Source organism: Pimephales promelas, chromosome 8, assembly GCF_988280905.1.
Source record: "Pimephales promelas chromosome 8, fPimPro1.hap1.1, whole genome shotgun sequence".
NCBI lineage: Eukaryota > Metazoa > Chordata > Actinopteri > Cypriniformes > Leuciscidae > Pimephales > Pimephales promelas.
The window spans coordinates 5,784,200-5,795,501 of NC_142776.1; the positions used below are offsets into that span (position 1 = coordinate 5,784,200).

An 11,302-nucleotide genomic window follows, 5' to 3' on the forward strand; every position below is an offset into this window, starting at 1 on the left:
GTAGGGATGGGCAACGATTAATCGCGATTAATCGCATCCAAAATAAAAGTTTGTGTTTACATAATATAGGTGTGTGTAGTGTTTATAATTAATTTGTATATATAAAAACCCACACATGTATGTATATATTTAAGAAAAATGTGTTATTAATATATCATATATTTATATGTAATATTAATTGTGAATAAATATATATAAAATATATAGATGCACATATTTCTTAAATATATACATGCATGTGTGGGTATTTATATATATATATATTAATTATACACACTACACACACACATATTATGTAAACACAAACTTTTATTTTGGATGCGATTAATCGTTGCCCATCCCTAGTTTTTAGCCAGCACGGCATATACGTCACACTAACCGCGTTCTCTCTTCTGGTTTCCAGGCTTACATGAACCGCAGTCCGACCCACCAGCTCAACGGTTTCGCCACCACTGGAGACGGCAGCTTGGTTATCTTCGAGACTGCCCTATAACAGCTGGAAAGCGGATGATGTACACGGGGCACGGCTATCCCAGCATGCTCAGCTTCTGAGAAGGCAAAAGCCACGAGTTCTGCCTCCCTCGCCGAGCGGAGCAGGAGACGCGCACACACGCCAACATCTCCAGAGAGGACAGGCTGCGGTCACACGAGAGGAAGCACCAATTCAACTCTACACCAGCGGTCTGATTTCTCCATTATGATGCCACTTACACACTGTATATTATGATTATGAAGATGTGCCTTAATGTGTAAGTATAGTACACGACTGCTATGGGCCAAAGAGATTTCTTGCCTTTGCTGAAATGAAACACTATACTATGATCCAGACTAATTCAGTTTTACCAGTGCCTTCACACTCCATGATCCTTAAAAAGCTGCTGATTCTGACAACACGATAAGGCCTTCTGGACATCAGGACTGAGGGGTCTCTTAAAAAGAGTCAGATTTAAAAACAGCATCTGTTTTTTTATTATTAATATTACACTTCATTTGCCTTAATCAAAAACAAAAAACACTTTGTAGAGACAGCTTAGAGAGAAACATATTGCTGGAAAACAATCGTTCTGAAAAACTAATACTAAAAACACTGAACTGTCATGTTTTTGTTTAATATAACCTTTAAATGTAAAGCTGTCCCTGATTTTAAAAAATCAAACACCAGTGTCATTTAATGGCAGTTATTCCTTCTTATGTTTTGTCATTTTATGCTTTAATTTGTGTTTTCTGTCATTGAGCGGTAAAGAGAGAGAAATTTGTAGTACCAGCCTTTTTTTGTAGAATCCAGTTTAGCCCCAAAGCTTTATTTAAATGAAACCACTGATTTCAGTATTTTTTAAATTTTTGGTTATTTGCACAAGAATTAAGTTTAATGTTTGTTGTCAAATATCTGGGACTGTTCCATTTAAACGACAACATGGTTTCTGCTGGTTAAAGAATCAGTGTTTGCTGTTCAAAACTTGCAGAAATGTTCAAATTTGTGTTTTGAAATTGTCATATCAGATTCTTATATTTGGATTAAACCACTTGGTATCACTCAAAACATGTTTTTGTGTTCACTCTGCAATCATTTTCTTAAATTGGTGTTTGTGTTTTGATTGGTATTTTTATTTTATTTTGTTGTAATGTTAGCAGGAGCTAACGGGGGTCATACTAACCAGCCAAAAACATGCAGCTTGAGTTGCACTGGTAGTATGAATACAGCTTTTTAGGGAATTTATGTACTGATCTGGGGTGGATTTCAGAATGTAGTCCATTACTGAATACAAATTACACAATAAAAATTGTTGTTAGTAATGCAAGCTTAATCTATTAGGCTACATTACACATTTTAAGTAATACTGTATAATCTGCATTGTAAAAAGTTATCAGTTGACTTAACTTAAAGGGATACTCCACTTTTTTTGGAAATAGGCTCATTTTACAACTCCCCCGTTGGGTTTTACTGTTTTTGAATCCCCATGGAAGTCAATGGGACCAGAAACTGTATGGTTACTATGGAAGCTCTGAACCGCAACATACATTTTTTTTTTTTTTAAAAAGTCAAAACTTTTCGAGAATAAAGTTTAAATTTTCGAGAATAAAGTCGAAACGTTTCGAGATTAAAGCCGAAGCGTTTCGAGATTAAAGCCGAAGCGTTTCGAGATTAAAGCCGAAACGTTTCGAGAATAAAGTCGAACATGTTAAAGTCGAAACGTTTCGAGATTAAAGTTGAAGCGTTTCGAGATTAAAGCCGAAACGTTTCGAGATTAAAGCCGAAGCGTTTCGAGATTAAAGCCGAAGCGTTTCGAGAATAAAGCCGAAGCGTTTCGAGAATAAAGCCCAAGCGTTTCGAGAATAAAGCCGAAGCGTTTCGAGAATAAAGTCGAAGCGTTTCGAGAATAAAGTCGAAGCGTTTCGAGAATAAAGCCGAAGCGTTTCGAGAATAAAGCCCAAGCGTTTCGAGAATAAAGCCGAAGCGTTTCGAGAATAAAGCCGAAGCGTTTCGAGAATAAAGCCCAAGCGTTTCGAGATTAAAGCCGAAGCGTTTCGAGATTAAAGCCGAAGCGTTTCGAGATTAAAGCCGAAGCGTTTCGAGAATAAAGCCCAAGCGTTTCGAGAATAAAGCCCAAGCGTTTCGAGAATAAAGCCCAAGCGTTTCGAGAATAAAGCCGAAGCGTTTCGAGAATAAAGCCGAAGCGTTTCGAGAATAAAGCCGAAGCGTTTCGAGAATAAAGCCGAAGCGTTTCAAGAATAAAGTCGAAGCGTTTCAAGAATAAAGTCGAAGCGTTTCAAGAATAAAGTCGAAACGATTAAAGTCGAAACGATGAGTTTAATATTTGTACTTCAATAATGTTTTTTAACGTTCTGCTAGTTATTTGTTACAATTATAAAAATGTTTCGAAGAGCGGTAGATGCCAGAGCGGTAGATGGCTCTGTTACCCGGTTTGATGAAGTTGGCTTTCATGACTTTTCATAGTGTTTTATAGGGTGATGGTATTGATTGACACAGACATTGACAAATAATGCAGGGGTACTTTTACTCAAGTCAGGGTTTCTAGTACTTTATACATCTCTGTTAGTTACTAGCACTGGTCAGGGACTTGATTATTTGCATTTTTTTTATTAATCACATTAGAATGAGAACACTAATAGCGTTGTCCTAACCTTCATTTCCATACGGGTTGATTACAACTGGGAATCTCCCTGTATTCCAATAACCCGGAGAAGAAAACCGTTGTCACTTTACATCCCGCCCCGTAATGTCGTTAAGATTTGGTGCCGGAGGTGACAGCAGGTATTTGTTTACAGTCTGTCATCCGTGTCTCATGGTGTTTTCAGACGAAGTTATGTTAGGGCATAAAGGAATTAACCTGAAGGCAAAATCCTGGATTGACTGAGAACAAGAGGCGATGTGTTAGGCAAGCAGGCATCGAATCACAGCCTCTTGTCCCCGACATTTGTGGCTTTGTCTGTAATCGTAACCATCATCTCTGGAGAGTAAGCGATACTGTAGGCCTTTGTCCTCCTGGATGGACAAACAAAAGTGTGGGATCTTTGCAGTAGACGATCCTATTGTGTTCAGTTCAAAGGTGTGCACAAGAAGGAATGTGTGCCTTTACCTTTCCATTGAAACAGCACTTTCAATACACTCTGGTAATGCGCAAAAATTGAGAGAAGATATGAAAGGATAGCCAGATCCATTATAATGGGAGATATGTGGTATGCTTCCCTTACAGCGATGATCTCATGGCAAAGCTGAACACACACACACACACACACTCTCTCTCTTAACCATGTTGATAAGTAGGCCAGAGTTACTTCAATTCTGTGCATTTATCTTGTAATTCAGAGGCCTGTCACTGGTTTTCATCATTTGAAGTAGAATTTGCAATACCTTATTAAAGGAGTAGTTCGCTTTTAAAAAAAACGTTTGCTGATAATTTACTCACCCCCATGTCATCCAAGATGTCCACGTCTTTATTTCTTCAGTTGAAAAGAAATGAAGGTTTTTGATGAAAACATTCCAGGATTTTCTCCATATAATGGACTTCATTGGGAACCAAACAGTTCAAGGTCCAAAAGACAGTTTCAGTGCAGCTTTAAACGACGATGAATAAGGGTCTTATCTAGGACCCTTCGAGTCATGACTCGAAAAAAGATTTGTTCATTTTGATGAACTGGTTTGAACAGGGTCACGAACGCTCATCACAGAACAGAGCAAGGCGAGCATTTGGGCTTATAAAACTTCAACATTTTTATTTATTTTTGAAACGATCGATCGTTTCGCTAGATAAGACCCTTATTCATCGTCTGGTGTCGTTTAAAGCCCTTTGAAGCTGCACTGAAACTCATTCAGACCTTGAACCGTTTGGTTCCCACTGAAGTCCATTATATGGAGAAAATCCTGGAATGTTTTCATCAAAAACCTTAATTTCTTTTCGACTGAAGAAAGAAAGACATGGACATCTTGGATGACATGGGGGTGAGTCAATTATCAGCAAAAGTTTTCCTACTTTAAGATTCTTAAATTGTTTGACATTCACCATTAATCAAAATGGTTTTCACAGGATTCATGTTGTGTGAAAAGTTTAAATTATACCTATTTATGATAATGTCTACTATAAAAAGGCAATAAACAACCCGAAAAAGTGTCCTACCAGGACAGCTGTAAAAAAATGATCGTGATTTTAAAGGTAAAAGACCACAGTGAAAACTGTAAATTGGTTAACAGAAAGTTCCCTTATATATGGTAATATGTTTCTATTACCGTTCTATATATATATATATATATATATATATGGTTCTATATATTAGTATTAACTTACTTATGGTAGAGTTGCTTATGATGAGCTTTGATTGGTCACTTGACTCTCATTACTGTTGTGATATTTGGCTGTTAGTGTATTAATAGATGTTAATACTTCAAAAGGTCAGCCAATTAACATTATATCAGATAATGAAATATGGTTTATTGCTGTAAAATTAAATTATATACGGTTAAAAGTCTGTAAAACCTAAAATGTTGCCACAGCTGCCAGTTTTTCCCGTAAATTTAACAGATTTTTTTAATAGTGTATAGAAAGTAACACTTTAAAAATATGTGTTGTATAAATTAAGACCAAAAAAAACTAACTATTTGGACACTTTATAGTTGTCTAATATTAGTGGAACATGTCCATGGTTCAAATGAATGAAAGTTCCTCCAACATTTACTCATGTCATTCCAAATCTGTAGACTTTCTATATTTTGAAGAACTTTTTGGATTTAAAAAAATCATTGCAGCCCATTTACTATTTGTAAACACATTCAAAATACGTATTTTTTAATAACTATTTCTTTAATTTGAATATCTACATCTGTGGTTACACTGTTAGTGAAATTGAGGAGAGCAGACTTCATACAGCCACTAAAAATCACCTTGACAAATCTTTTTTAATGGAATATTGCAGTTTTTATTATGAATGATTTATCCATACATATCATTATTTTTTTTTATTCATGTGCCCTCATAATCTATAATCAAAATAACTTCCCATCCTTACGACTTTTTACTGGTGTGAGGGCGGGGTAACCAGTCACTCGCATGAGATTGATTGACCAATACCAAACCACAACCATCTAATCAATTCCTGATGGACAAAATCAAGTCCCGCCCTACATTTGTTCTTGTTTGAGAAGCAATTTCACTCGGATGTACCAGAAAAGACTATCCTTCGTTTCATGCCGATTTCAAATAAACTGCACAAGTGCCTCAGAAAAGTTTGTTTTTGCAGACAATGCTTGATTTATTCTGTATAATGTGAAGACATGAAGACATTGTAGGTGTGGCTTAAGTGTCCCGGTACTTTCAGTAGTAGTTTATCATGTTGTTTTGTTTTATATGAGCCATTTCCTCATGAACAGAACAAAAGACCTAAAGTTAATTCTTCTAAACAAAACACTTTCTGACAGAAATTGCTTTTCTGGAGCAAATTGCTCAAAGGAGCAGGGAGAGAAGCATTTGTTACGCTACCACCTCCATTCTGTGTCTTATAGCACAGTCTTAATATCAGTTGCAAAGCTGCACAATGGGCTGAAGAAGGTTAGAAATCAGTGTGACATGGAAAGCAGCTGTTCGCTTCTCCTGTGGACCGCTGGTGACAAAGTAGATTGATAACTGATTACACTCGACACGCTTGAATCATTTGCCCAGTTCAAACCAAATCAAGTTCTACTGACAGCATCTGCACTGTAAAACATTTCAAGTCTGTTAAACTTCGAAACGAAAGTTCACTTTTCACTTAAGTTAACTCAACTTAAATATATTCTTTCTTTCAACTCAAAATGTTGTGTTTTACAAGTTATCTAGCCAATGAACATTCGTTGTTTCAACTTGATTCTCTGAGTTTAAACAACTTTGTCAAATGTTGTTTCAACTCGATTTTCCAAGTTAAGACAACTTACTAGGTTACATTATTGAAAACTCTTAATCAAAATAAATCGTCTGCTCAAAAATATTTTTATTGTAAAAAGTTCAATGTTGCATAAACTTAACCTTGGTTTTATGATACAATTCATGTTAGGAAACAACCATTTCATCTTTCACATACTTTCTTATAGGAACAAAATAGTCTTCTTTACATTTGTAAATGACAACACCAGTTGTTTTACAGTTTAAAACACTTTTAAAATCAGCTTAACTTCAAAATGCCAAAACACTTTAAGAACAATTCCAATTTCTATTGAGATTTTCTCCATATAATGGACTTCATTGGGAACCAAACGGTTCAAGGTTCAAATTAGAGTTTCAGTGCAGCTTCAAAGGGCTTTAAACGACACCAGACGATGAATTAGGTTCTTATCAGGACCCTTCGAGTCATGACTCAAAAAAAGATTCGTTCATTTTGATGAACGAGTTCGAACAGGAGAGTCAAGAACGCACATCACAGAACAGAGAAAGGCGAGCATTTGTGCTTAAAAAACTTAAACTTTTTTATTTCACTTGATAAGACTCTTATTCATCGTCTGGTGTCGTTTAAAGCCCTTTGAAGTTGCAGTGAAACTTTAATTTGGGCCTTGAACCGTTTGGTTCCCATTGAAGTCCATTATATGGAGAAAATCCTGGAATGTTTTCATCAAAAACCTAAAAAAAAAAAAGAAAGAAAGACATGGACATCTTGGATGAAATGGGAGTGAGTAAATTATCAGCAAAAGTAAAAATAAAAAAAAGTGAACTACTCCTTTAACTTTAGTTGTTTTTTTAACACTTCACAATCCTTTCTAGTATTTTACATATCAGGGAGGTTTATCTTTTAAATCTTTATTTTGTTTCCACCTTATTCATTTAAATATTCCATGCTGTTGTTTCCCTTTTTAGGCCTCACGTTTGTTTAAGTGTCGGAAAACTCAATTGTTTATTTTCCCTGACAACTAAAAAGTGTTATAATGTATGTTTAAGAGCTTGAATTATATAATTACAAAGCAAATTCTAAAAGAGTTTGTCGTCAATTGTATAAACTTAACCTCCAATTTTGTTTTTCAAGGTTTCATAGTCCCATTAACAAAGAACTTCAACAACAACTCGAGCCGTTCTCATGCGCGTGATGGTCGAGCATGTCTGATGACTTTTTGAGAGAATAAACGTTGGCTTTTCTCTCCGATCCTCTCCATTCATCCCGTGTTTTCTTTGGACCCAAATCCCTGTCTTAAAGTCCGGCTGTCATGGTGATAGATGGGGATTCTTCCCCTTTCTGTCCTTTTGTTCACGGGCCCGAACTCTCAGCAGTTTCTGTTTCGAACAAAACCTTCAAATGACTCTGAGTGAATGTGATTAGGTTGAAGGACCTCAGACAAATTGAGTGGACAAAAACACTGGTCATTGTCCTGCCATTTGCTTCCATTGTTCGCATTCTCCACAGTAAAACCCTTCAGAACATTAGCCACACAGTGTGACCATCCTTCACTCTCACTGGAGCTGTCCTTTTATCTCCTTTCACATTCACTGGATTCATTACGGCCTACAAAGGAGAGCCAACAAAACAGCTTGTGATGTCAGCTGGATTCTGGGTTCGTCACGGGAGGGCTGTGTGCTCGACGCTGGAGCGGGTGAAAAGACTCGGGACCCCTGTAATGGCGGTCCGAAAGCACGTCAAGCACTGGGTGGCCGTACGTTTTGGTAGATACTGCATGTCGTCCATGCTGAAGGACGCTGTATGCTCTATACATTTCAAGAGGAATTCGTTCAAACGATCCGGTACTTTTTGAAGGTTGCATGATTGGTTATTGAACCCGGCGGTTGTGTGCCTTTCAGAATTGAGAATTTCAGTTGCGGTATGATTTTGAATATCAACAGTGTTTGGGAAAGTTACTTTTAAAAGTAATGAGTTACGATATTGTGTTACTTCCTAATTGCATTGTTTCTTTTTATTGTGTGTTGTTACTTTTGTGTTACTTTTTCTCATCTGGGCTCGGCTTGCTTGTTTGCTTTTAAATAACAAAAAAGCAGTTCTTTCACACCAAAAATGAAATGATGAAGCCTCAGGGTGAAGTGAATGCAAATTCACGCCTGACGTTCGAGGACGCGTCTCAAACCTTTCAGCTGTGCTGGATTGCAGAAGAATAGGACGCAAGAGAAGAAGGTTCAACGCTCTTACTTAAAGGAGTAGTTCACTTTAAAAAAAACTTTTGCTGATAATTTCTTCAGTCGAAAAGAAATTAAGGTTTTTGATGAAAACATTCCAGGATTTTTCTCCATATAATGGACTTCATTGGGAACCAAACGGTTCAAGGTCCAAATGAGAGTTTGAGTGCAGCTTCAAAAGACTTTAATCGACACCAGATGATGAATAAGGGTCTTATCAAGCGAAACGATCGGTCGTTTAAAAAAATAAATAAAAAAGTTTACGTTTTATAAGCACAAATGCTCGCCTTGCTCTGTTCTGTGATGAGCGTTCGTGACTCTCCTGTTCGAACTCGTTCATCAAAATGAACAAATCTTTTTTCGAGTCATGACTCGAAGGGTCCTTGATTAAACCCTTATTAATCGTCTGGTGTCGTTTAAAGCTGCACTGAAACTCTCATTTGGACCTTGAACCATTTGGTTCCCATTGAAGTACATTATATGGAGAAAATCCTGGAATGTTTTCATCAAAAACCTTAATTTCTTTTCGACTGAAGAAAGAAAGACGTGGACATCTTGGATGACATGGGGGTGAGTAAATTATCAGCAAAAGTTTTTTTTTAAAAGTGAACTACTCCTTTAATAATGTCAAGTTGTCATGACAAAGACCCACTGTTTTTTTTTTTATTTATTTTTTTATTTTGAGGAATTGTGAATCGTTTTTTGAACTGCATTAAGCATCATGTTCACACAGTGCACACAATGCCTCTGCACTCGCAATTTCTCTCAATGCAGGACAGCTCAGTCAATAAATAGTGTCGGCCCAGTGTTGGAATCCAGATGTGGGTCAGATCTGGGCCGATGCTATATTGCTGTCTGGGAAAGTAACTTGCGTTACTCTGGTGGCCCGAGTTTGATTCTCAGCTTCAGGTCCTTTGACGATCAAGTTCCCCTCTCTCCACCCATGCTTTCATATCTGATCTTAAACTGTCCTATCCAATAAAGCCATGATGAGGTCAAAAAGGCCTTGACTGAGAAAATTATACATTTTCCCATGAATGCATTGACTTTCTTTGAAATATTATTCAACAAATTCCTATAAAATTTCAAATTCCAATTCAGTTTCCTGTGGGTTTGTCAAATTTGCACGTATTGATTTTCCCCAAACCTCACACACGTTCATCGATATTATTTCTTCAGTCTAAAGTCTTCTGCACAGTTATATAAGTGACTCTTTCTGCAGCACATTCATGTTCTTTGGTGGTTCTGTCAAAGCACTGAAGGCAGGGCAAAGCTGGACATACAATGGCTCTTCTTCCAACTGAAAATTAAAGGATTTCTCCTTTTAACGCATTGTTCTTTTCTTCCGCTCTCTCCAAAGGACCTTCTTTTCCTTTCTGCTAAATAAGCTTCTCTTTGAGAGATAACCGAGAGCACTCATGCAGCTCCAAGATGCGTTCCGAGATGTTTTCAGGAGAATAAAAGGAGGCTAAACACAGAGCCGGTTTTAAGAGTCATTTGTTCCTTTAATTACCCCGGAGCATATTGTTCTGGTGTGGTCCTGACTCATGACAGACACCTAGTTCTCAGGGTATGATCGCTCCGATCACAAAAGGATCTTATCACTTCCTGTTGATGAAAACATGGTTTGATTTCATGTTCATTTGTGTATGCATGAAATACAATGAAAACACACTGACTAGTGTCAATGTTTATTGCGCTTAAGCGGAAAAAGAGATTGCAAGGCTATGTTTGTAGATAGTTTAAGGAATACATATATACATTCGTATTCCTCATTGTAACATGACCTCATCCCTTTGCATGTAAATGCCGTCCAGTTATTATTTGATATACCTTTTTTTAAAGCACAATTAAGCTGTTATGCTTTATTGCTGCCAATTGTAATTTGGGCTTGAGTAGTTTATATTACAAGGATGTGAGGTGGATAAATTGTCTGCAAATAGTACATCCATGGTTACAAGAAGATTATGAAGATTTAAGCGTACACAAAGAGACATCGTTAAAGGAAACGACGACAGTGTCGAATTTCCACACTTGACTTAATAATAAGCACTTCCCTTCTCTAAATACCCTCTAATATTGAAAGCCATTCAATAAAATAAATCATAATCACATAGTGATGGAAAAACGCATATGACCTGGAGTTAAGGACACAATATTAACTGAACTTCAAAGGGTGTCTATTAATGACACCGTCTCTGTGATATTAGTTAAGCACTGAGTTGCCAAAACAAAGATGACAACTGAGTATTTATTTATTCATTCATTTAGCTTTGGAGAGCTAATTTATACATTTGTATTTTAAATATAAAAAAAAAATAATGAACTGATATAAGGGGCACTACAATATACAATGTAAAAAAAAAATTGTATAATAACCTGCTTGCCTTAAAATTTTAAGTTAATTGAAATGGAAAAATTGAGTTAATACAATGAAGGAGATTCATTTAATCACCAGAAACTCAAAATATTATGTTATCTGAACTACATAAGTTATCTAAGTTGATTTGACAAAAGAAAAAATGCTGTGATTACAAATCATGAAAATATTTTTCTTACAGTGATTTGCTATCATGACTTTTTTTTTTGTCAAAAAATTTTAACAAATTTTTTTTGTTAAATTTCAATTAACTTATCTAGCAACCAGATTAGGCATGTTACTATTTTAAGTTAAACCAGCAATGTTTTTTTTAATGTGTACA

At 36.4% G+C, this 11,302-nt stretch overlaps 1 protein-coding gene across 1 annotated transcript in view; it reads left to right on the forward strand.

Annotated features, from left to right (window-relative positions):
- Positions 1 to 1,540, forward strand: part of abcc4 (ATP binding cassette subfamily C member 4 (PEL blood group)) — a 43,525-nt gene extending 41,985 nt beyond the window's left edge. Inside the window, exon 30 of the mRNA XM_039689253.2 lies at positions 404 to 1,540. Coding sequence (XP_039545187.2) covers positions 404 to 493 — 90 coding nt within the window. The 3' untranslated portion in view covers positions 494 to 1,540. The remainder of the gene's footprint in view (positions 1 to 403) is intronic.
- The last annotated feature ends 9,762 nt before the right edge of the window (positions 1,541 to 11,302 follow it).